This window comes from Papaver somniferum, chromosome 2 (assembly GCF_003573695.1).
Source record: "Papaver somniferum cultivar HN1 chromosome 2, ASM357369v1, whole genome shotgun sequence".
In the NCBI taxonomy this organism is placed as follows: domain Eukaryota; kingdom Viridiplantae; phylum Streptophyta; class Magnoliopsida; order Ranunculales; family Papaveraceae; genus Papaver; species Papaver somniferum.
In genome coordinates this window covers 58478531-58505372 of record NC_039359.1, presented here as the reverse complement: position 1 = coordinate 58505372, position 26842 = coordinate 58478531, and the positions used below count along the sequence as shown (strand labels likewise).

General features: G+C 35.2%; 1 protein-coding gene across 1 annotated transcript; it reads right to left on the bottom strand.

The window, feature by feature from the left end:
* Positions 1-18681: 18681 nt before the first annotated feature.
* LOC113347750 (serine/threonine-protein kinase HT1-like) lies at positions 18682-22310 on the bottom strand. Its single transcript, XM_026591421.1, has 4 exons — positions 22136-22310; positions 20754-21895; positions 19776-20231; positions 18682-19036 (listed from the first exon to the last, which is right to left on the bottom strand). Exons 2-4 carry the CDS (start codon positions 21615-21617, stop codon positions 18752-18754), a joined length of 1605 nt encoding a protein of 534 aa, XP_026447206.1. The 5' UTR covers positions 21618-21895; positions 22136-22310; the 3' UTR covers positions 18682-18751.
* Positions 22311-26842: the final 4532 nt, after the last annotated feature.

Below are 26842 nucleotides of genomic sequence, written 5' to 3'. Positions count from 1 at the left end.
AAACTACATCACTTTAATTAACCTTGGGTGGAGAAAAAACTTGTCAAGGGATTTTTCTCAGATAAAAAAGATTATAAATAAATTAACCCAAACACAAAAAAAGTAATCAAACTGTTACTTTCCCCATCTCAAGTTATATACAAATGTGGTAGAGCCAAGCTTGTTACCAAGTGTCAAGATATATGCAGAGAGATCCTCATGCAACTTTTCCGGTTGATATTTGTGAAATGTACCAGAAGTATAATCATAGTAATGATGATACTCAGGGCTAATATAATTTTTTGAAACCTTTTTCTTATGACCAAGGAATGAAGTTTTCCGACAATTAGAACCTACGCCGAACTCACCATGAGTTGGTTGTAAGCATAGCTCGTACATCATGAATACATGATTTGACAGGTACAAAACTTTTATCAGAATGATTCTTTTTGTCAATCGAATAAAGTTTTTCTAAGAATTTAAAAACTCTTTCAAAATCTCTAAATAGATCTTTGTCAATTGATCCATCACCATAGTATTCCTCAAAAAGATTAAGAGTTAATCTAGTGAGATTCCATAACTTTGAGCGTTGACCACGTTTTCTCGAACGATTTTTCTTAGAAGAACTTTTAATTTTTCCTTTATATTGTTCCTCATCATCTAAGTTTTCCAAAGTCTTGGGTGGATAGAGATTATCATGAGAGACCAAAGGTCTAATGGATAATAAGATCTAAACAATGTTTAAGGAATCCTGGCGTGCGTTACAGATGTCTAAAGCAAGTTTCCCATAGGGACAGATTTTAAAGATCACTCAAGCACAAACTTATTAGGTTTATAGTATTTTCCAGCTCTGATACCAATTGAAAAAGCGAGGGTCTAACAACCACACACTATATTTCTCTTAACAATCTGTATGGACTAACTCCAATATACTTTCAAAAGAATCAACTAGACAGTCATAATCAATATTAAGAAAAGTATAACAAAGAGTTATATCTCAATTTCTCAATTCAATCTGCAATCAAACAAATAGGAATTTGCGAGCCCGATCGAATATAAGAAATAACTTGGACGGTATAAAAAACCAATATCCAAGTGTCAATCAATTTAATCAACAACCAAAAGTTGGATTCACAATTGATTGAACTTACGTAAAACCTGTGATATTTGAATTATATAAACAAATATAATGCGGAAAAGAAATAACACAGATACCAGAAGTTTTGTTAATGAGAAAACCGTAAATACAGAAAAACCTCGGGACCTAGTCCAGATTTGAACACCACATTGTATTAAGTCGCTATAGATACTGGCCTACTCCAAGTTAACTTCAGAATGGAATGTAGTTGAGCCCTAACCAATCTCTCACTGATCAAGGTACAGTTGCGCTCCTTACGTCTCTGAATCCTAGCAGGACTCTACGCACTTGATTCCCTTAGCGATATCACTCACAACTAAGACTTGCTACGACCCAAAGTCGAAGACTTGATAAACCAATATGTCCCACACAGAAAAGTCTATCTTTCTTTATAATAAGAGACCCAAAAAACGCCACATGTCATCCCCACAATTATTCTTGCATTTGGTGAGGCCACATTTGTATGAACTTTCCATGTCATCGGTCTCTGATTGGCCATCACTCTAACAGGCACTGCTTATTCAAAGGAAATCCATTTGGCATCTTGAAGGGTCACTTTCAAAAGATAATATCCTCTCAGGAAAGAAACATCCATTTGAAAATAGAAAGCTGACCGGAATATAGCAACACACACAAACCAAAGGATGTATCGCTGTACTGTGTTGTGGCGACATAACAAACACACACCAAAGGACGCATCCAATTGTGAAGCTATAAACTGAAACATGGATCATGTCCAATTAACATTGTGCATACTTAGATTACTAAAGGACGCGTTGTTTACTTGGTCAGTCATTCCTCCTAAAGGACACGTTGTTTACTTGGAAAAGATAAGTCCTTTGGTTTGAGTTGAACCTGAACTTTCAGTGTCCCAAATCTCTTACCAAAAGACACGTTTGTTTGCTTTTATTTCTCTATAAATTTTCGACAAGGTTAGATTCACAAATAACCAATACCACTCCTCCTGCACAGCCAATTAGGGTTTAAGAAACTTGCAATATGTATGGACAACCAACCACATGCAGACGAGAAAAAGATATGACAGATATTTTTCAATATATGTACCACACCTTGAGGTAACGACGGACCATCTTTTGGGTGAAACATCCATTAATGTTTATTTTACCTTGGGGTACTGGAAATTTCGGCTTGCGTAACATTTCGTTCGTTGTTTCAGTTATTTAAAGATCAATACAAAAAGAAGAAAAGTAGGTGATGAAAGCTGAAGATTGAAGATGGAGATGTAATAGTCTTCACTAAAAAAGGCCGAAAAACATGAAACACTTTCAAGGTAATGATTTTTCTTATTATTCAACTCTCTAAATTGCACATACTGTATTTGACCAAATTCCTTTTTGATCATATTTGACCAAATTCCTTACCATTTCACAGTTGCTCCGTCTGTAAAAGTAAGTAACATTTCTTATTGTTGCGTGTCATATGTAACTATGTTTGATAAACAATTTAAATCTCTTCTTCTGACTGCGATTCTCGAATCATTTTTATATGCAAAATATTGGACAACTGTCCTTACTTTGAATGTTCTGAAAAATTCATATGTTTGATGAAATCCATGAAAAACATCAAAGCAAGTTTTGGATCATATCCTGTATGCAAAACAGTAGAAAATTTCGGCATCTATTTTCCAAATCCACTTTATACTCACGGATATGAGAATGTATAAAACGGCATCAAGATAAGGTTTGAATATTCTGATAAGAAAAAAAAAACGATAAACTACATCTAACAATCAAGTTTCGGCCGCTTGCGAAGTAGACACTCTCGAAACATCCCGTGCATATGCACCGGGTTAGATGCTTGTTGAATAAGTAAATTTGTCTCCCAAAGATATACCTACGAGTTTTGTTCCGTCTTTTGATAAATCAAGGTGAACATGAACCAATTGATATACCAAACTTCTATTCCCGAAGAATATCCTAAAAATATCAATCACCTCACAATAATCTTAATCGTATGGTAGAGAAACAAGATATTGTGGAATCACAAACGATGAGACGAATATGTTTGTGACTATTTTTTATCTTGCCTATCGGAGATTAAATCTCGAGCAAATCTTAGAGAATATAGTACTCAATCACGATAGAAAACAACAAGATCATAACACTCAACTACAGAGAAAATAGTTGGGTCTGGTGTCACAATCCCAATGAAGTCTTCAAGTCGTTAACCTACAGGGTTTTGGAAAAACCTAAGGTTAAAGGAGAATCGACTCTAGTCGCAACTAGTATCACACAAAAGGTGTGGGGATTAGGTTTCCCAGTTGCTAGAGTTATCCTTTATATAGTCTTCAAATCAGGGTTTGCAATCAATGTTAACTTAGTAACAAAGCATTCAATATTCACCGTTAGATGAAAAACTGATTAGACTCAAGATAATATCTTTCAAAAGTTAGATCGAACTTAGCTTGTTACATACAAATGAAAAGTGACTTCATTATAGATATGAGTAACCGTACCTAAACGGGTACACCTTTATTGGCTCAACAATCACTACAAAAAAACCGACCAAAAGCTACTTGACCAATGGTAGTGGCCTATTCAAATCTTTAGTTGCCTATCACTTTATGCAATTAATGTTAGTTTCCCAGCCTTAGTGGCGTAAGAGGTTGTTGTCTTATGTTTAGGCAACAAGTGCGCAATGGTTAGTTGGTCGCCATGTCTAAAGCTACTAGTTTGGCTAGTTGGCCAATAGTCGTCACCTAATAGGTAAATCCACTAATTTGTGTAGTCGTCTGGCTATTAGCGAAAACTTTAAAGCAATTGATTTTTTGTTAGTTGTTTGGTTGATTTTGCATTTAAAGTTTTCCCGAGTGCCTTACAACATTAGACTAAAACGTATACAACTGTTTTTTAGTGGCTTAACTTTTAGAGCCACTTGTATATCTAGTAGGCTCGTAGCTAAATAGTTAAATCAACAAACATACTTTAATTAAATGCCATATTTTTTAGCGTGATTTTTGCGATTAATAATATTTTGTTTCCTAATTGGTAGATCGGTGCCTTTATTATCATTTAGCTAATTGTCTTATTTACGGCCATAATTTTGCGGTTAATAAAATATTTATTTCCAATTTGGTAAACCGATGTCTTTGCTATTATTTTGCTAATTGCCTTATTTTCCGCCATAATTTTTACGGTTAATAATATTTTGTTTCCAATTTTATAGATCTACATAAATGAAATTTCAATTAAAGGGGAATTTTTTTAATTAGCAACCACGAAACAATTTTCTGATGATTTTTGGAAAAATACAAAATAATAAATATTTAAAATAGTTATATATTTCAAAAAAAAAAGCAGATCATTATATTGCGCCATGGAACGGTTACACCAAAAACGAATTCTTTATAAATCTGTAATATGCAACGATTACAAATTACCTAAATAAATAATAAAATGACATCAATACATTAAGTAGAAGAAACCTTCTTCAGTTGTAGGCGCGCGTCTCTTTGGAAAGCAGGAGTAATGACTATCCAAAATCTAGATGCGAATGTCCAAGCCTCGGAACTGTCATGAACAACATTGTCTCACCAATATATAAAATGAGCGAGGGATTATAGAATTCATAACCTTAATAACTACGACTATAGTACCATAAAGGTCCGATGCATAAAATAGTCACCATGCCGGTTAACAGATTTGCTTTCGACATAGTGTATTATATTCAGCACCAAAAGATAGATGAGCAAGTGCTATATTAGCTCTCCACAAAATGAAGCCCGTAAAAAACATTCAACTCTAATCATGTTCGATTCATTTGCCAAATCTTCAATGAGGAAACTCACATCTACATTGTAGATACTTGGATACTCTCTTTGTTAACAACAACACGGATATTGTGCTTGAAAGTCATCTGGCCAGTGGACATGCAAACCATCAAACAACACAAACAATCGAAAAATGGAAAAAAAAAAATTAGGGTCCCAAGCAGTAATCACCAATCTTAAAGTAGTTTCATCTTATTCCAAATAACTTGCAAGTTCCTCAATTGAAATGGTAGAGTATAACATTCAGGTAACGTCGAACTCCTGATACAATTGTTGAAGTTCACATCATCCATGAATAGCTTTGTGTTCCTGTAAGCATCCTATAACAATGAAAATAAAATTATGTTATTGTCGCGCTTCCTCCAAACTCAAGCAGAACTCCTGGTCATTTTACACGGTTATGCATAATATAAGCAAAATGTATAAGTAGTGAGGTGTATCCACTCTCTCTATCTAATAACTCCCGCTTGCAAGAACAGAAAAGTCACAGTGGGAAACACAACACAAGTAGTTCTGAACCATGTGGTTCGTAACGTAAACTGGTAATAATTGACTATGTCTATATCTAGTTCAGGGAGAACATATCAATAGATCATATTGTGCCCAAGGTGTCTCTTCCCCCCACAAAGAAAATGCCATCAGAGCGGGCACTAGCTGTCACATACCTACAAACTAAGTGGAAAATAAACAAAATCAAACACAAAACCATGACATGTCTAATTGAAAAATGAGGGCGTTATGCAATTACAAGAAAGTAATTTGATTCCCAGTAACTAGTTAGCCTGGGATTCTTATATGACTCCCCGAAACCAGCGTACACGCTTAACTTGTGGGCAGATAAAAGTAGTAATGTACTTGTAAAGAAACAAGGAACAAATTGTTACCTTACATTTTGGCACAAGGTTTATCGCTTTCGGTTAAGTTTCAGCTACCTATACGGTTTTTGAGTTGTATCCAAATCCCAAGTTCGGACAACACTCTCTTGACTACTAAAGAACTAGCATTAGATCATAGCAATATGGTGGAATGCATTAGATCCAGTCCATGGCATTTACCAAATTTTCATGTTAAATTGATTGAAAAGATAAAATAATTAAAAAGTAAACAATGAAACAAGGAAAAAAAGAAGGTAATTCGGAAATACTAAAGAGGGCATTGTTGTTATCGGTATTCGGTGATGGTATCAAGTTGTTGTTATCTCTTTTCCTTCTGGTGTAGCATCATCGCCACGTTTCGCATATGGAAAGCATATACCTTCTCTTTTATTCCCAGTTATGTGGAAATACTAGGGGAACGAATGTTGTGCTCTAGGTTAACCTGTACAATACAGACAATAGCCAAAAGGCTTTTATTGAAAGAGAAAACAAAAAATCTCTCAATCAAAATAAGATAGCAAATCAAAAAATCAAGTTTCAATGACAATATGTTAAATATCGCATACTTAGTTTATCCTTTTCGTTACTTCGCATTAGGGTTTGTTCGTGATTGATTGGAGTTTCTGTGGTTTTGGTGTTCGTGGTGGAATCGTTGAACAGGTGGGAGTTCTTAGATTTGTACTAACAATGGAAAAAATGATAGAGTTTGCTTGTTAGGGTTTTCGCGAAGCTCCTGCATCTTCGATCTTGCAGAAGAGGCGGTGGCAGATCTAGGGAAGAAAGGAAGTTGAGGCGGATAGAAAGTGAGACGTGAAGATGGGCTCTCTTTTTCTTTCTCTTTCTTTTTTTTTGAAGTTTAATACAACTTAGTGCATCAACTGTTTGATGATCAGCGAATAAACATCTGTCACGTTAGAATAACCATAACTTTGACTTTCTCCTCTATCATTCGAACCGTCTATCTCACGGCCATCTCGACGGCCAAAAGTTCGCCAACTACATAATTTCTCCACTATGCAACCTTGTTTGCAGAGGTCCAAAATTTGGATGGGACTTGACATTTTATTTCATGCGTGTATATGTATTAGTAATTACAAAAAGAAAAGATATATGTAATTTTTTATTATTTTCATTTTAGCTGTATTTGGTATTTATGTATTCGATTTTACAATATTAATGAAATCAAGATTTTTTTTTTTCAAAAAAATAAAAAATAGTAATTATAAAAAGAAAAAAAAATTTGAAGCATGTTCCTACAATTATTTTATAGCAAATGCTTCAGAATAACAATAAATAAAAGCTAACAACTAAATTCTGTAGTCTTTAATTTTTTGTATTTGAAGCATACTAATCTTGATATGCTTCGAATATTGATTCAACTTATAACAATGTTATACAATGATGAGTATAATCTATTCCAAGATAAATTCCTGTTTGGTTGAAATTTCTAGACTCGCTTTAGCAATAGTACCAAAATCCTTATCTGATAGCTTTTCGAGGAAAGAGTCAATATTTTAAATCCTAAAAATTTCTTTTTTTTTACCAACGAAGAGTTAGATTCCGCGAGCTATCTAAAAGACTCCATTGTATCCAATTTCACACGTTATCTATTAAACTAACTGAATATTCATTCATGTCATTTAGTGTCACATGTTATCCATTAATATCGTCAAATGTCGCTCTGTCTCACCAAATTGTCTTTTACCGTTTATCAATCGACTTGATCGGACAACTTTTTCTTGGAATTACCTATTTACAAATTTCTAAGCATATTTGATGGGACAAAACAAAAGTCTAGAAACGGATTAAATTACCTTGGAAGAATAAATTTTTGTAAATATTAGTGTGCTTAATATAAGCAAAGGAAACATAAAATACGTTTAGAATTGACTGTCTGTACTTTTTTTTATGAATATTTAATTTAATCGAATGAATTTTGGTGATTTTTATTGAATGAAATGGAATTGAGATAACTCAGAATTTTATTTGTAGATAATTAGTGAATGCGAGTATTACCTAGTGATAATGAGTGGAAACTGAGTGCAATTGGTTTGAATTAGGTGGATAATTAGCTAAGTGATGTCAATTAGGATGTAGTAATTTTGATGGAATGGAGTTAAATTAAGTAAAATAGAATTCAGTTGGTGGATAACTAGACAAAGTAGTATAATCTAGAGATATTGAGTGAAAATTTAGTACAATGTAGTTGAACTAGATGGAATTAGGTGGATAATCAGACTTAGTGATATTGAGTATGATCTCAATATTATTTACTATTTTCGTCTCTCAGTGTCAGTGTCGGCCCAGTATAGTGCTTTCGTCGTTGGTGTCCTCTAAGCTCTATAACCTCGTATATCTAGCAAGAATGCAAATACTGATCCTTTGAGTGGACGCGGTGTAATGACAAAAAGATAATTTAAGTATGAAATCTTCATTATAATAATTAAATTTTAATATAAATAATGAACCAAAAAAATATTAGCATTATTTGGTCATGTATTAAATTTTAATCGACTTTTTTTTCTTCTGGGAATTTGAGTTTGGTCAAGCCTTCCAAATTTGCTCGTAGGACACTTAAAAAATAATCCTTATGCGTTCTCATCAAACTAATCCACCAGAAAAACTTACAATTGATAATAAACTTCTCCCAAACTACATTGATTTTACAGTTTTTTCCAATCAACTTCGTCGGGTGTCCATCCACCTCGCTAAATTTAATCTGTATTCATTGATTATATCGATATCGATCGACCTCACTCAATTTTCCTCGATTTCGTATGGGTTTATATATGTACCCTTTCATTTAAACTGAATTTTCATCTGCTTTCCTTAACTTCACTTTTTATTCATCAATCCTAGTATCTCACCAAACGTTGGTCGGCCTCCACTCCATCGGTTCCTCTAATCATCCATTATTTTAACCGAATGTCCATAGGTTCATATGATTATCTTTCTATTCAAATATATTGAATTTTCATCGAATTTACTTAATTTTACTTCTTATCAGTCGTCTTACCAATATTTATCGGCGTTACACAATTTGTATAGTTATCTATCATTTTAACCGAATGTCCACTGACCTTAGTCAGTGTCACCCGTTATCAATCAATCTTGTCCGATATGCCTCGACCTCAAATCAATTTTTCTTTGATTCCAGGGAATTACATGATTATTCAAACCGAACTTTCATCAACTCACTTGATTTGACTTGTTATGTGTCATCTTATCCGATATCGGTAGGCCTTACAACTCAATCCCCCCGGATTTCGTCGGTGAACGTTTCTCCTGTTTTCATCAATTTAACCGAATGTCCATTTATATTAATCAATTTCATATGTAAAAGAAATGAATGAGATGAATTATCGACTTTAAACAAAACATCTGTGAATAAAATCGAGTGGTTTTTAAACGTGTACAGATAAATGTGAATCTACTATAACTATCATGAAATCTAAGGCGTTTAAAATTGCAAATTGAGGTCATATACCCTTAATTCTTAAAATAGTTGTTAGTTTCTATTTATAATGATATTTTTCATTAAGTTCTTACTTCTTACAAAAAAAAAAAATCAATATATACTCGATCTAAAATTAAACCGCATGTTCTTAAACAAAAAAACAAATCTATTTAATATCTTTCCTATTTATCACCATTTCTTTTAAATATTTTTAGAAATAATAAAATTGACAAATATTTTTTTTTCTTACATAATACTGCACACGTTTATTTTTATTTTTAGTAATAATATAACGTTTAGGGATATTTTCAGATATTACTCGGTTATCTTTAATATTTTGACTTTGTCCAAGCATATACTACCAAGAAAAGACGGGAAAAAGTATAAAGTATTACATTACCAACAGAAATCAATCCTCATGATTTTAATCAGGCCAATAGAAAACCAAAGACTCTAAACACACGGATTACCACCTTGTTAAAGGAAGGCAAATTTTTGCGGCGCCAAATATTTTGCGGAACTTTTTTTTTCTTTTTTTTTGCCGAAATTTTTGTGCCTTAGTTCTTTTTTTGCCGCGCAAATTCCCCCTTTATTTAGTTATCAAAACTCGAAACGCTACAAACCAATTTAATTATTTTCTCTTTCAGGAACAAGATCTCTCACCACCATGTTTCTCCTCTTCCAGTTCTCTGAACTTTGCTTTCTTTCTCCAGGACTGCCGATTCGCCGAACAACTTCCAACAATCTTTCTCATACCATAATCCTCCTATTACTAATTCACACGCTATTCAAAATTCCAATAGGAAGCGAGGGTTTCATCACCATTTAATGTGATAGTTTTATTTGTCAAGGCCTTTAAGGGAGAAGATTTTCACCACTTCAGTATGAAACTATAGCATATTTTGTTTATTACGCTATAGTTACAAAGGAGCATATTTGTTAACTTTTGGTGATGGAAGTTCTGGCCCTGGCCTTCATTATTCTTAAAACAAATAGAGTTTTCTTACGATTGGCTTGGCAATTATTAAGAAACTGATTTTGTATTGATGCGGAGTGTTTCTATATGCAGTGGATACATTTTTTTAACACACTTAATTACTAAATTTCTCTGCAACAACCTCATGTGTACAAATTAAACTTTGATCACAATAATATGTCTGTACTATTGATTATAGGGGCTCAGCGACAACGCTCTGGTACACCAACAGCTTAGTCACTCTCTCATTAATTACTCCTCTTAAGTTAAGCTACTAACATGCTTGAGTTGGTTCTCAAAAGTAGCTCAATGTATATGCCTACTTTAGTTGGCATGGTTAGTTCCCAAAGGTTTAATCAACTAGGTTTACTGGTAGTTGCGTTACTCTAGTGGCTAAATAGAGGATTAAGCAACTAATATCTTGCCGTTGGTTTTTTCCAAGTGGTGGAATGTCTGGAACTACTAGTGCGTTTGTTTAGTTGGCACACATTAATTGCTAATGGGTTTTGGAATCTGCAGTTGCTTAACGTTTAGTGGCTCAAATAAAAACGCACCCCAAGTTGCCTTTCCTAGTGTCTTAAACTATTAAGGCAACTAAAGTTTTCTGCTGTTGACAAATTTTAGTAGCCTTTGGTCAGTTTTTTTGTAGTGAATAGTTAATCGAAGTTAGCCATATGAACATTTTCATACCAACCTTATTTATCTTAACCATAACTAGTCCAAATGACTCAAATGAAACTAGTTTTAGAGTTGTTCAATTGTTTATATTCCCATAGAAGTATACAAGACACAATTGAAGCAAAGTCGATTTTGATTCACTCGTATCAAGTCATGAACATTATATACACGGTTTGAAAAAGATTGCATTCCTTATTATATAAATGTATTAGTTCATGAACAAACCGATTTTAGAACATAACCCACTCAAGTATGCAAACAGGTACGCATATTTTTGTGGCCGGACTAAGTTTTGGTTCGCCAGAATGCGAACGGATATGCATACCACCAAACTCAGTAAAGTCCTGGAACTTAAACCTCACGCCAATACGCGTACCGATATGTGTACTTAGTTCCCGGACCTTTACTACCATGGTAAGCATATTGTGATTATATCAAATTGTTCTAAACTCTCATTCAACCATTGAAACATTCTCGGAGGAAAATAACAGCTGTCTCACACAACTATTAGCTTCAAAGCAATTTTCAAGTTATCTAATGATCAATACGAAACATTCCGAGTCTACATCAAATGACTGTCTCACACAAATCATGTAAGATGTTACCAGGCGATTTTCTCATGATCATCTATTGACTTTCGTCAAAAATATAAGATGAACTTGGTTAAAGCGAAAGCTTACCAACACATATTTCGAGAAATATGTTAGCGAGTTAAACTCATCTCGAAATATCAAATGTGCATAATTGAAGTCTATATAGCTATACGACTTTTGTCTCAAATTGGAGATAAAGTAAATAGATTTTTTAGTGATAGATGAATTCAAGTCTCCACATGCCTTTTGTTGATGAGGTTCCGCAACCTTCCCTTCGTAGTTCTTCGTCTTCAATCGATGAACGTCGTGAATCCTAATGCTCAACTACACTTTCTATCCTAATCTGAGACTTAGCTATAAGTAGACTAGAAATTTAGACTTATAGTTTTGGAAACTAAGCTTGACAAACAAGCTTGATATAGCAACACTTGCGAGTTCGACCGAGTAGTGCTCTAACATGTTCAAAGGGTGTTTTATCCAAGGGAATTACTGAGCATACAAGATAAGTATAAAAAACAGAGCAGAACTAATATCCCTCGCAAGATGGTGGCATATGTTAAATAACTATGCTTCGCTTTAGTGGTCATTGCCATATACCATCCCTGGTTTCGAGCTAACTAAAATGTTATGAAAGAAAACGAAAATACATGATATGAACACTTCTAGTAACAAGTTAAACAAACCTGTCAAGGAAGCTAAGATGAAAAGTTAGATAATTTTGCGTTTATTGGGCATGAGAGAGCCTCTTTTATGGCATTAATAAGACCAAATTTCTGAATCTAGTAATCGAGCCATTTCTTTTGATCCTGACAGCAATTTGAGTTTTGAACTAGGTTCAATGTGCCATCACAAGCAACCAATAATTCAAACTTCTCTAACACCTTAACTATCTACCAAAACTTAGATCTCGTGTCAGCTTTCACTACCCAACATTGCTCAATAAGAGTTCCTAACGCAGGTGGACTGTCCTCTAGAATTCGGGGTCTTAGGTTCTCAAAAACCCACAATATGCATTGTATTAGAAATTGCACATAAACATAACAGTAAAATACAAGAAATAAGTTAAGCATGTAACAGTCTTCCATGTCTGCATATGCTTCTCCATGACATCGGAAGAGTTGTCAGAAGAACAAATTCTTTAGTGGAGATGAAGTATCATAAGTATGGAAATATTTTCACAAGAATTCAGCAATAGGATGGGTTTGATTGTAAAAAGTTATTAGTTCTAAAAATATATTCAAAGTTAAGATTCAAATTGCTTAGTTCTGAAGTTTCTAGGTAACTAAATAAAGCAAGTTTTCTTCCATTGTGTTTCAAGACCATTAAGGTTTTGTTGGGAAAGATAATGCTTTTCAAAGATGGTGGTTAATGTCTTACACATTCTGAAAACTTGAATTAGCGGGCGGAAAACAACTTTAAATTTTCACCAAAAAGTAGGATAAGCCAATTAGGAGTCAACTCAGGCAGCGAGGTATTCAAGGAATATTGTGTCTTCTAAATCAAACAGATTGCTTAGCCACTCATTATAGTATGGAAGGGACAAAGATGTCCTAATTGGTTTCCAATATGAAAAATAGTTTTCGAGAAGAAATAAAGGAACATACCTTATTAACTACACCAATAACACCTTCATATTCTCGTAAGGTATACTTTCATATACCATCTCCCACAAGATGAGGCCAAAGCTATAATTGTCAACCTTCCTTCCATAAAATTTGTGTTTGATCATCTCCGGTGACATCCGATGGTAAGTTCATGGATAGTCGCCAAGAGAATATCAATATTGCTCCACACAATCTATTCCAAAATCAGCTATTTTCAAGTTAAAGTCTTGATCAAACAAGATATTCTCAGGTTTTAGATCCTGATGAATTCCTAGTGAATGAACGTATTCCATTCTTCCAGTAATATGCAATGCATGTGCTATTAGATTTTCAAGAGCCACGGATTTCCTCTCAATGTTGTGCAAGAATGCCTTAATGAACCCCCAGCAAGATACTCAGTTATGATAGAAAACACTGGCGGATTTTTACATGCCACTGTCAACTGGATCAATAGTTCATACACCTCCATTAAAAGACACCCAACAAAAAAAGAATAAAAAACAAAACGAAAAGAAGAAAACCATGAAAGAATTGAAGCCAATTGGGCAAAGCCAAAAATCTAATGAAACCCGGCCGTATGGTCATGTATACTCTGTCTTACTTTGCACCTATAGTTGAATCATGGTTACATTTGAAATATGTTTCATTCTAGTCAATTGAGGGGTCTAAGTTAGAATAAATTTACCTTAATAATGTATCAATGAAACTGTTTCTGCACCTTGTATATTGTCGGCCATAAATATTTTTTCCAACATTCTTTTCTAGCACATCGATGATTGTTGATGTGGTACATTATATGTTTCCTTACATAATTGTATACAAGTGTAATGGAGGTAAAGGTTCTATATTGAAAAAATTATTTCTAACAAAATTCGCATCCCACCTTATTCTCTGGATATTCCAGTTCTTTGACAATCTCTATATGGTTGTTTTATGATGTAATGATCTTCTTGAATAATAAATAAGAGAAGAACAAAATCTTCTTGAATATATGTCGTATCCTTCGTTAGTGTTTCAGCTTGAAAACAGATTAACGTTTCAATTTAGATTTCGAATATACCTGTTAACATTAGATTTCGAGAGAAATCGGCGCCGGCAACAAGTTTATATAGATCTTTTCTAAAAGGGCGTACCGACAACAGTTGTGGTTGAAAAATATTAATGTCGAAAAGAAACATCTTCTCCAACGATTTTTCCGGTAAAAAAAAAACAAAAACTATTTTTGAAAACTCATATCTTTTCATATAAAGTGTTAGCCAACAATATCAATATTCGACCGATCAATGTTACTTTTGGTGTATACTAACTTATCTTCTAAAACATACTACAAACTGAGTTGCCACGTCACATCATAATTTGGAAGGAAACATGACGGTTAATCTGGAGACACCATGTCATCCTCAAAAGTCCTCTTTTATATAAAAAAGTATTGATTCTCTTTCACTTTATTTCATAAATGTGCAATTTATAAAACTCAATCGTAGATGCATACAAATTATATGACATGATTATTATTATTATTTTTTTAATTTAATATTTTAATTATTACACATTGAGAGGGGGGACTTTTGTTTCTTTTCGTAACTACCTGGGCTTTTAGGTAGTATATTTTTTTGAAGTTTAAACATTAAATCTTTGGGTCTAAACTCAATTGTTTTAAAAAAAAAAACAATTTGTTTTTACAATTAATTGCATTTCATTGATCAAAATAAAGATGGTGCATTTACAATAATTGTTTTTATATAATTTGTATTCGTCATGTCAAGTTGTTACATAATTTTGTAGATTTCTGCAGATTTCTATATAGAACTTGTATTTAAAACTCTTTAGATCTTTGTAAGACATTAGATAACTTTATATAATTCCACAAGATTTTTCTAATTCTGAAGAACTCTCATAAAATTATTAAATATCATGACTCTTTTTTAAAGTCAAACCTTTTTTCCTGGAACGTCTTTAAAGTCGAACTTTTTTTCTCTGAATTTCACGTGTAATAAATAATGTAACAGTTTTACATGTGAACAGAGATTTCACTCCATGTAGGTTTAATTGTATCGTGTTTCGATTCACCATCCAGCACGTTCTTTTTAATCACTTCAAAAGTTACTTCGAGAAAAAATGATGAAATTAAAAAACATACAATATGAACTTTTACTTCGCAGTTTGTTCAAAGGAGTTGTTTCCAAGGGTATTTACTGAGCATACAAGATAAGTATAACACATCACTCAGATCGAACCTATATTCCCTCGCAAGATAGGAGACAAAAGTTATTAACTATGCTTCGTATTAGTGGTCATTGCCAGATACCAGTCCTGGTTTTGAGCTAACTGAAATGCTTCTAGTAGAAAGAAAATGAAAGACATGACATATAATACATACTTCTAATAACAAGTTAAGCAAACCTGACAAGGCAACTAAGATGAAAAGTTAGATAAATTTAGATTTATTGGGCATGAGAGAGCTACTATTTATGATATTAATAGGACCAAATTTCTTAATCCAGATATTGAGCTCTTTCTTTTGATCCTGGCAGCAAATTGAGTTTTAAACTAGGTTCATTGTACCATTACAAGCAACAAATATTTTAAACTGCTCTAACACCTTAACTATATGAAAAAAATCGGGTCTCATGTCAGCATTCACTGCCGAACATTGCTCGATAATAGATCCTAATGCAGGTGGACAGTCGTCTAGAATACGGGGACTCAGTTTGTCAAAAACCCACAATTTGCATTGGATTAGAAATTGTACATAAACAGAACAATAAAATACAACAAATACGTTAAGCATATAACAATATGTCTGCATATGCTTCTCGATGGGCATGTGAAGGCTTGTTTGAGGAACAGATACTTTAATACCGATGAAGTATCATGGATTTGGAAAAATATTTTCACAAGTATTGAGCAATTTAGAACTCCAAAGGTATTTAGGATGGGTTTTGGTTGTAACATCTTGTTAATTCTAAAAATATATTCAAAGTTAAGATTCCAATTGCTTAGTTCTGAATTTTCTAGGTAACTAAATTAAGCAAGTTATCTTTCATTGTGTTTTAGGATCGTTAAGGTTTTGTTGGGCAAGATAATGCTTTCCAAGAATGGTGGTTAATGTCTGACACATTCTGAAAACTCGAATTAACGGGAAGTAAACAACTTTTCAAAAACAAGTAGAAGAAACCAATTTAGGAGTAAAATCATGCAGCGAGGTATTAAAGAATTTTGTCTTCTTTAAATCAAACAGAGCGCTTAACCACTCATTATAAAAAAAATGGCCTAATTGGTTTCCCAATATAGAAGAAATCGAGGGACATACCTTGTTAACTACACCAATAGCAGCTTCATGTTCTCATAAGGTATACTTCAAGATACCATCTCCCATAATATGAGGCCAATGTTATAAACGTCAACCTTCCTTCCATAAATTTTGTGTTTGATCATCTATGGCGCCATCCAACGGTAAGTTCCTAGATCCTCGTAAAGAGAATCATAATATTCCTCCTCACAATCAATTCCAAAATCAGCTCAAGTTGAAGTTTTCATCAAACAAGATATTCTCATGTTTTAGATCCCGGTGAATTACACCTTGTGAGTGAACAAATTCCATTCCTCCAGCAATATCCAACGCATATGCTATTATATTTGCAAGAGCCAGGGATTTCCGCTCAAGGTTGTGCAATAATGTCCTTAATGAACCCCCAACAAGATACTCAGTTATGATAGAAAATACTGGAGGCTTTTTACATGCCGCGGTCAACTGGATCACTAGTTCATACACCTATATCTAAAAAGACATCTAGGAAAAAAAGAACAAAAAAGGCGAAACAAAGAAAACCATAAATAAATTGACGTCAGTTCGGTAGATTTAAAAATCTAATGAAACCCATATGGTCATGTATGCTCTTTCTTACTTTGTACCTATAGTTGAATCATGATAACGTTTGAAATATGTTTCATTCTAGTCAATTGGGAGGGTCTACGTTAGAAACAATTTACGTTAATAATGCCTCAAGGTAACTTTTTCTGCACCTTGTATGTTGTCGTCCATAAATATTTTTCCCAACATTCTTCCCTAGCACATCGATGATTTTTTATGTGGCACAATAAATGTTTCCTTACGTAATGATATACAAGTGTATAGGAGTTCTATAGTGAGTGTAATTATTGGAAAAATTATTTCTAACAAATTCTCATCTCACCTTATTCTCTGGATCTTAAAATTCTTTGTAAATCTCCATCATGGTTGTTGTATGATGTAATAAATCTTCTTGAATAATGGATAAGAGAAGAACAAAATATTCTTGACTATATGTCATATCATTCGTTAGTGTTTCAGCTTGGAAACAGATCAATGCTTCAATTTATATTTCGAATATACTTGTTAACATTAGATTAACTTGAACTAGCGAAAAAAAAAACATTTATTATAAATACATCATCTTTCTTTTGATTAATGAAATGTAATTAATTATAAAAAAATGAAAAAAAAATGAGTTAAAACCCAAAGATTTGAAGTTTAAACCTCAAAGAGATATACTATAAAAACCCGGGTAGTTAGTAAAAGAAAAATAATCCCCTCCCTCCCTATAATAGTTAGGAAAAGAGGTATATTATTACACAGTTTTACATAATAATTAAAATTTAAAAATATTTAATCATACCATATAATTTATAGACATCTATGATTGAGTTTTATAGATTGTACAATTAATTACTAAATAAAATAAAATAAATAAATACTTTTTTATATAAAGGAGGACGTTGAGGCTGACACAGTGTTTTCAGATAGACCGTCATGTTTCCTTCCAAATTATGATGCGACGTGGCAACTCAGTTTGTTGTATCTTTAAGAAGATACATTAGTATACACCAAAGGTTACATGGGTTGGTCGAATATTGATATTTTTGGCTAACATAATATATGAAAAGATTAGACTTTTCAAAAATAGTTTTTTTTCTTTTTTGACTGGAAAAAACCGTTGGAAAAAATATTGTTGGTGAAGATGTATCTTTTCGACATTAATATTGTTCAACCACAACTGTTGTCGATACGCCCTTTCAGAAAAGATCTATAACCTGCTGCCGGCGCTGAGCTACGGTAAACTTTTATTTATATTTATATTCATCATGTCAGGTTTTTATACAACTTTTTATATTTCTGCAGATTTTCATATATAAAACTTGTTTTTACAACTCTTCACATCACAAGTTTTTTCCAAACGTCTTTGAAATCATACTTTTAATGTAACATTTTTACATATGAACACCGCATTCACTCCATGCACATTCAATTATATCGTATTTCGATTCACTATCCACCACGTTCTTTTTAATCACTTCAGAAGTTACTTCGAGAAATTTTGATAAAAAAAAAAAACTATATGAACTTTTGCTTGGCGGTCTGTTCAAAGAGTTTCGTTTCCAAGAGCATTCACGGAGCATACAGGATAAGTATACCACATAACACAGATCAGAACCTATATGCCCTCGCAAGATAGAGGGCATAAGTTATTAACTATGCTTCGTATTAGTGGTCATTGGCGGACACCAGTCCTAGTTTTGAGCTAACTGAAATGCTTTTAATAGAAAGAAAATGAAAAAAATAACATATAATACTTCTAATAACAAGTTAACCAAACCTGACAAGGTAGCTAAGATGCAAAGTCAGATAAATTTAGGTTTATTAGGCATGGGAGAGCCGCTATTTATGGTATTAATAGGACCAAATTTCTGAATCCAGTAATTGAGCCCTTTCTTTTGATCCTGACAGCAAATTGAGTTTTGAACTAGGTTCAATGTGCCATCACAAGCAACCGATAATTCAAACTGCTCTAACACCTTAACTATCTGCCAAAACTCAGGTCTCGTGTCAGCATTCACGGCCCAACATTGTTGAATAATAGCTCCTAATGCAGGCGGACAATCCTCCGGAATACGGGGTCTCAAATTCTGAAAAACCCACAAATTGCATTGGATTAGAAATTGTACGTAAAAAAAACAATAAAATACAACAATTTTTTTTGATAAGTCAATGTATTAAAAGAGAACTAAAGTTACACGGTAATTAAAGAGGCCATGGTAATTACAGAGCATAGTAAACAAGAAAAGAGGCCATGGTAAACAATAAAATACAGAAAATAAGTATGTAACAGTCATTTATGTCTGCATATGCTTCTTCTCGATGGGCGTGTGAAGAGTTTTTTAAGGAACAGATTCTTTCATGAAGATGAAGTATCATAGCTCTGGAAACATTTTCACAAGAAAACTCCAAAGGTACTTGGGTGTAGGTTGTAATAAGTTGTTAGTTCTAAAATTATACTCAATGTCAAGATTTAAAACGCTAACTTCTGAAGTTACTACCTAACTAAGAAAAGCAAGTTATGTTTCATTGTGCTTGAGGACTGGTAATCTTTGGCCGGGAAGGATAATGCTTCCCAAGAATGGGGGTCGTTGTCTTACGTATGCTGAAAATTGAATTTGCTAACGAAAACAAATTTGCATCCAACACTTGAAAGGACAGAAAGAAAAAGTAGATGAAACCAATTTAAGAATAGAATCATGCAAAATGCGGTATTCTATATCACAACAGAGTACTTAAGCCTCTCTTTATATTATGAAAGGGACAAGAAGGGCCTAATTTTTCCTAATTAGAGGAAATTATTTTCAGGGAAGAAATAAAGGAACATACCTTATTCACAACGGCAAAAGCAGCTTGAATAGGCGTCATGTTCTCGTAAGGTATACTTCCAGCTACCATCTCCCACAAGATGAGGCCAAAGCTGTAAACGTCAACCTTCCTTCCGTAAGCTTTGTGTTTGATCATCTCTGGTGCCATCCAACGGTAAGTTCCTGGATCCTCAGCAAGTGAATCACAATATGCCTCCTCACAAGCTATTCCAAAATCAGCGATTTTCAAGTTGAAGTCTTGATCAAACAAGATATTCTCAGGTTTTAGATCCCGGTGAATTACACCTTGCGAGTGAACATATTCCATTCCTCGAGCAATATCCAAGGCATATGCTATTAGCTTTTCCAGAGCTAAGGATTTTCGCTCAAGCTTGTGTAAAAATGGCCTCAATGAACCCCCAGCAAGATACTCGGTTATAATACAAAAGACTGGCGGCTTTTTACATGCCGCTGTCAACTGTATCAATAATTCATACACCTCTATCAAAGGACACCCAACAAAAAAGAACAAAAAAACGAAACGAAGAAAAATCATATGGTGTTGTTTTTCTCTTTTATGATATTGCATCAAATAAACTGAAAAATGCTGAAATATAATGATGGAAGTTATCTATTTGACAAAACATCAAGGATTTCCAAGAAACTAGTGTACTAACCAAGATCAATCAATTTAAGATCACTATCAAAATTCGTCCTCTTATTTGGAGTTTCAATGAAGTTGTTAGTGTACTAATGTTGTATATGAAGCGGTAAAGCATGAGATACTTAGCAAGCATGTGAGTTCAATTCAATAACCTCTAAGACCATGAATCTATATTTGATAAAAGGGTGTACAGTGCATTGACACATATTCCCATCAACAATTAAAAACACAACAATTCAAGAGATGTATACATGACATGGAAGGGAAATTATACCATAGAGTTCTAGCACCTGAAATCGGTTATTGAAAATTCACAAAAATTAAATAAATAAGTACCTTGATTACGTTTTGATGGTGGAGATGAGACAGAAGACTAACTTCTCTCTTGAATTGTTTTTCCAATCGAGCCGCCAAGACTCCGTTTTCATCATCATCAGGTTGTCTAATAATTTTTACAGCAACAGGTTCATCATTATACATACCATGGTAAAGTTGGCTATGCGCCCCAGAAGCAAATCTAAGGCCAACATATAACTTCGAAAGATCAACTGTCCATTCATCAGCAGTGTCAACAGCTGTAATTTTTCCCACACCACGGTCGAAGTACTTTGTCCATGTCGATTCCTTCTGACTCTTATTCAATTTATCAGAACTTTTCATGGACGATAAATGCTTGATAACACTATAGTAAGAATCTGACGATGAAAAGCTATTTTGGCTGGAATCATTTCTGAAAAACTTACCAATACCTTTCTTTCGGGATTCTCTTCTTGTTAGACATGGAGATGCAAAACGCTTGAGTTCGGTCCGAGCTTCCTTAAATGCTCCGGAAAGACTAGTTCTAGGGAGAGGTGACATAGCTCTGTGCCTAGTAGTGGTGGTCACAGGATCAGGGGAACTAGGAACACTAAGAAATCCCGATTTACGGTTAGTACTAGGTGATTGAGCCCTACATATACGCTCAGCTGGAAGAATTTTGGGACCTGGGTTATTAAGAACTTGTGATTTATGAATTGTAGTAGTGGAATTAGTAAGAGTAGTGGCTGATCCAGTATCAAAATCAACTGGAAGTTTTACCGGAACAGATGGAAATTTCGGCAATGTAGAATTTGGTAATCTAGAAGAGAAATCAATTCTATGACATATGGTGTGAGAGAATTTGGCCCTCCTAATCCAAGAGTTGGAGTCATCTTCCTCCATTGGCCCTCTCACTAAATACCTAAAAGACCAAACACCTAAAAAACTACCTACAAATCAATTCCTTCCTCTTCATATTCTCAATTCCTTTCCTCAAAAATCACCCAAGTAATATCTAGTATTTGCGGAGTTGAAACCCATGAAGTATATATAGAACTCTAAAAACCCAGATCTTTGAAAATCCATCTAGTATCCCAATAGTATTACATTCCTATTCCTAGTTTGATTGGAAAATCAATCACCCTTTCTTTTTAGTAATACTATCTTGATTCTTCAAGTACCTGGAAACAAACAATCAATGGAATCTCAAAAGAGAAATCTAGCTTTCATTAATTGGAATGTAGAAATTTCTAAATATCTAGAATACCCAGTTCCAATATTATTATTATGAAATATGAAGTGAATCTAGCAGGCTAGCACCACCGCCATTGAAGGAAAAAAAAAAACAGATCTGAAAACATAATTTTAATAAAAATTAAAAAAAAAAAATCACAGACAAACAGAAAAAGAAAAACCCATACCTCAAATGTTGATGTTGTTTTATTTACTTTTCTTTAGAGCTCTGTTTTACTGTTGTTTTTTTTACTCCGAGCTGTTTTCTGCAATCATGATTTCATTCGGAGACTGATGATGATGAATCTTTCTTTCTTCTTCAAGGACGATTCTTTTTAGTACGGAATATCTTAAACAAGGACAGCGAACTAAAAAGTTTTTTTACTCACCTAATTTATGTTTCTTTTGATGGGGTTCAAGAGAATGTTGACCAACGGATTAGTCTTTTGGTGGGGTTGAAAGAGAGATTGGCCGTTGGATTCAGTTTGAAGGTAGAGCTGTGTAGTAGGTTAGTGAGGCTCCTACTAATCCTTCGCTGTCAATAAAAGAATTTTACGAACGTGTGAAACTGAAAACAGAAGCTAAAAATATACAGTAAAAGACAGTTGGTCGTACTACGGCAAGTACGATGAGAAAGAGGTTAAAATGACTGAGATCTAGATTCTAGAAGCCAACTTAAATGTTAGAGCATGTTTGGATACCAAATTAAAAGTCAATTCAAGAAGCCAAATTAATTTTTGGTTTTCAACTTTTGTAGTCAAACTAATTTTTGACTTTCCAAACACTTATAGGTCTAAACAATTCTAGAAGAGAGTCCATAACTTAAGCAATTCTAGAAAAGAGTCGATAACTTAAGTAAAAGTTAAGGAAAATTCAATTCTTCTAGAAGCTAAAAGTCAAATAACTTGTGTCGCCAAATTAATTTATGGCTTTTTAACTTGTGTCCCCAAATTAATTTTTGAATTTCCAAACAAGATCTAAGAAGAGGTGGAAATCAAAAAAGAAGTGAGCTCGGGGATGTCATGGGAACCTCTATGCTTCCCTGATATTAGTAATTATGAGTCATCTTCAACTTGAACCAAAAGATTAAAGTTCCACTGATAACATATCCAAGTGTGGTGCAATGTTTGAAAACTCGTGTATACCCAACAAAAAAAATTATACCAAAAATCCAGTGAAACTCACACACAGACAACTATCATTGTGCATTACTAATAAGTAAAATAAGGTACTGCAGAAAACATACCAAGGATTACAAAAATCTGTAAGAGTGTAACCTAACTTAAAAGGTAAGAAGACAAAATGTGAAAGAACATGCAGTCTTATATGTGACGCGAAGTCATCAGACTTGCTGGGATCCTGCATCCCTTACAGAGAGTTTCATTTTTGTCCATTCATCATCATTGGATCCTTTGTTCTTCTTTTTCTCACTTTTATCTTCCTCTACCTCGGTCTTAGTCGCATCCTCCTCACCTTCTCTGTTCTTCTTCTTCTTTTCAGACTTCTCTTCAACAGGGTTTGCAGGTTAAAACTTCCTAGTCTTTCTTCTTTTTCTTCTTCTCGGATTTCTCCTCTGCAGGTGTTTCAGGTTCAGCTTCACCATTTTCCTTAATCCTTACCCTTCTTTTTCTTTCTCACTCTTCTTCTCACCATCCTCACCAACCTTTACCTGCTTGGAAGTTACAGGGCTATCGATACTTTTTGCTTCTTCTTTTTCTTCTCCTCATCGACTACCTCACCATCAACCTTGGCTGCCACTGGTTCACCTGCAGCAGCAAGGAATGCCACCATAGTATCCCCTCCAGCTGGGAGAATCACATTTCTAGACCACTCAGCAGGAGTGTTCTCCTTAGGCTTACCATGTTTATCCAATTTCCCCTCTGCAATTAGTTTCTTCTTCATGGAAGCCCTTGGCCCAATCCCCATTTCCTTGGATAAGTATCCTATCCATAACAACCCACTTATCTTAGGCACCGCACCATTATCACAAGTTGCCATCACAGCAGTAGTCATCTCAGCAATACACAACGCAATTGCTTCCACTTTAGCAGTCCTGAGAACAATCTCTTGGCCATTTTCAATACCATTCTCAAACCTTAACAACTCAGGAACCATAAGTTTAGCACCATAACAGTAAAGATACAAAGGGATGACCAAGGTTTTAAAAAGCGAAAGCGTGGGGCGAAGCGCTCTCATACTAAAGCGTAAAGCGCGGCGAAAGCGTAAAGCGGAAGCGAGCTTTTTAAATATATAATAATATGTATAAATAAGAAGTTGCTAACTTAATAAAAGAAAACTACGAAGTTCAGACATAACAAAAGGAACTATTAAACTAACTAAGCATATGGCATACTGATACTGCCTATTCTACCTAAAAGCTTTTAAATATGCTAGCCACGAATGTCTGCATCATTCATATCATCATGTAGACAGTCATCGTCATCATGTTTTCATACCCCATAAATTAGGTTTATTAGTGTTTAGTTAGAAAACGTGAAACAGGCCCTACTGGGCTTCAAAGGAAAGCTTTTTATTTTCTAATTTAAACCAATTCGTAAAGCGGCGCTCTAGAAGCGCCTAGGACCTGAAGCGCAAAATGGCTCACAAAAGCGCGCCCCACAAACGCCTTTTTAAACCATGGGGATGACATTAACTTACCCGTGCAGAACAATTAGACAAATTTTGTATCTTATACTATGATCAGTACCAAATGACATTGTGGTCAGTTTAAAAGAGTTGCATCAAAGCGGCGCACAAATTAGTCAAAAAACTAGAATTAACCACATAGACATGTGAATGAACATGAAAAATAGCTGCTAAACATTTGGATAATGTGAAGATCCCAAGATTATGAACTCCTTGTCCACTATGATGCCAATTAACCACAGTGCTTTATGCATTAAAGGGCTTGAGCCATCGCGAGTAAACCGTTACGCCTTCCAACTTGTCGGTGTTGATGAGTTTGCAGTAACCTCCCAAAAGAACATCTGCCACCAGATATGGCTCTTCTTCCCTTTCTTCGGGTGAATCAGTTCGAACAACTATCTTCACCATTATATTTCCGACTTGAAATGAGGTTGCCTTGACTACCATGTCCCCAATTTGAAACTCTGGGAATCGTGTAACCGATTGATTCTTGGTTTCGTCATCTTCGACTGCAGCTTCCAAATTCTTGGTGAAACGCTTGAAAGGCCCAGCGCCCCACTCACATCTCTTAACAATGTCCGTGCTGATAATCGGACCAAGTCCCCATGACGGGATAAGAGAAGAAGTGACTGGTTGTAGAGAAGGTTGTTTGACCATACTTACTTGTGTTTGGAATCTATGAGCGAGAGCCAACGGTCTTTCTGCGGGTGATCGAGTTCCATTGGTAAGTTGTTGATATGACAGCAGATTGGACAGCTTGTTGGAAACTATTTCGGGTGTCGACACTGGCAGAGGGGATGCTCCCAATTTTTCTTTGTTGTCAAATACCCACGAGCGCCCCAGGTCATGTCATAACTTAGTTCTTTGACAATGTGGAATTTACTATGTGTTATAGCGTCTTCCACCTTGATCTCGAGGTTAATATATCCATACGCGTTCAGTTGCTTCTCCTTCCGAATTCTTGACCACGGATGGGGAGTGGGTAGCCTCTTGCTTCAAAATTCCTGCAGCTCTCAGAGTCTTGATGGTGACGATATTGAATTCAGAGGCCGCGTCGATCAGTGAGTTGTCGAGCTCAGCGCCTCTTAGATAGGCCGTGATCAGCAGTTCCCAGTTGTGTTTTTCGGCACCGTTCCCTGAGAGAGCTTGGGCACCTGGCGTGGCTTCCGTAATAGGAAAAAGTCGTTTGCCCGACACAACACGATTGAGGGTTGTAAAGATATCTTGACGCTGCGCCTTGGAAAGGTGGAGAATTTCGCATACATGTTGCATCATGTATTGTACAGTCTCGTGTATAGAGTCCCTGGAGATCCCGCAATTCCTGACTAGAAGTGGATCTCTATGTACTCCCTCGTTTCCCAGCTGAAATTCCCCTGCTCCCACCTTCTCCTTGAAGATATGATTCAGTCTGTTGCAGTCACTGGTCGGGTGGTGAACAAACTTGTGGTAGCGCCAGTATTTGGGGTTTGCCATCTCGGCTTCGGTCGGTGGGCGCCTGGGAGGTGGTATTCTGATGACATCATCCTGGATCCATGCCTCTAAGAGTTCGATCACCTCCTCGATCGGGATCGGGAAATCCAGGAAATCTTCTTCAGCTTCGTGATGACGCATGGGAGCCTTGGCGGTGGCCCTCCGTGGCGGAGCCGCCCGTCGTGCTGGTGTCGTGCGCTTAGGCTATTGGTCTGCCGCTGGGGACTTCCTTTTTCCTCCTTCGTCTACTACTCTCACAGATGAGGGGCCGGCGTTGTACTGCTTGTTGACGAGACGTCTACTTCCTCGAGTTACGTGCGCGTCATCACCTCTGGTTGGCCTGGTTCTCTCTAACAACGCTGGTGCTGTCATGGCCGATCGTTTGGTTGCCTCATGGAGTTCAGAGAACGTTTGGAACCGCAGTTTCTCCAGTAAGGCACGATAGATGGGAGCCATACCGTTGATGCAGGAATTCACCAATTGTTGTTCAGTCACATTTGGGTCGTGACAGTCTAGCACTTGAACCCTGAATCTCTTGACAAAATCATTTGGATGTTCGTTATCTCGTTGGAACATCCTTCCTAGATCCGAGAAGGTAACTTTCTTATACACGAAGAAGTACTTCTTGTAGAAAGTCGTAACCATGTCACCCCAGTTGGGGATGCTGTTTGGTGTGATGATGTTGTTATACCACGTGTATGCTCTTCCGGTAAGCGACTTCGAAAACTCCCGAAGACGGAGAACGTGATTGTATTCTTGTTCGCCTAGGGACCCCAAGA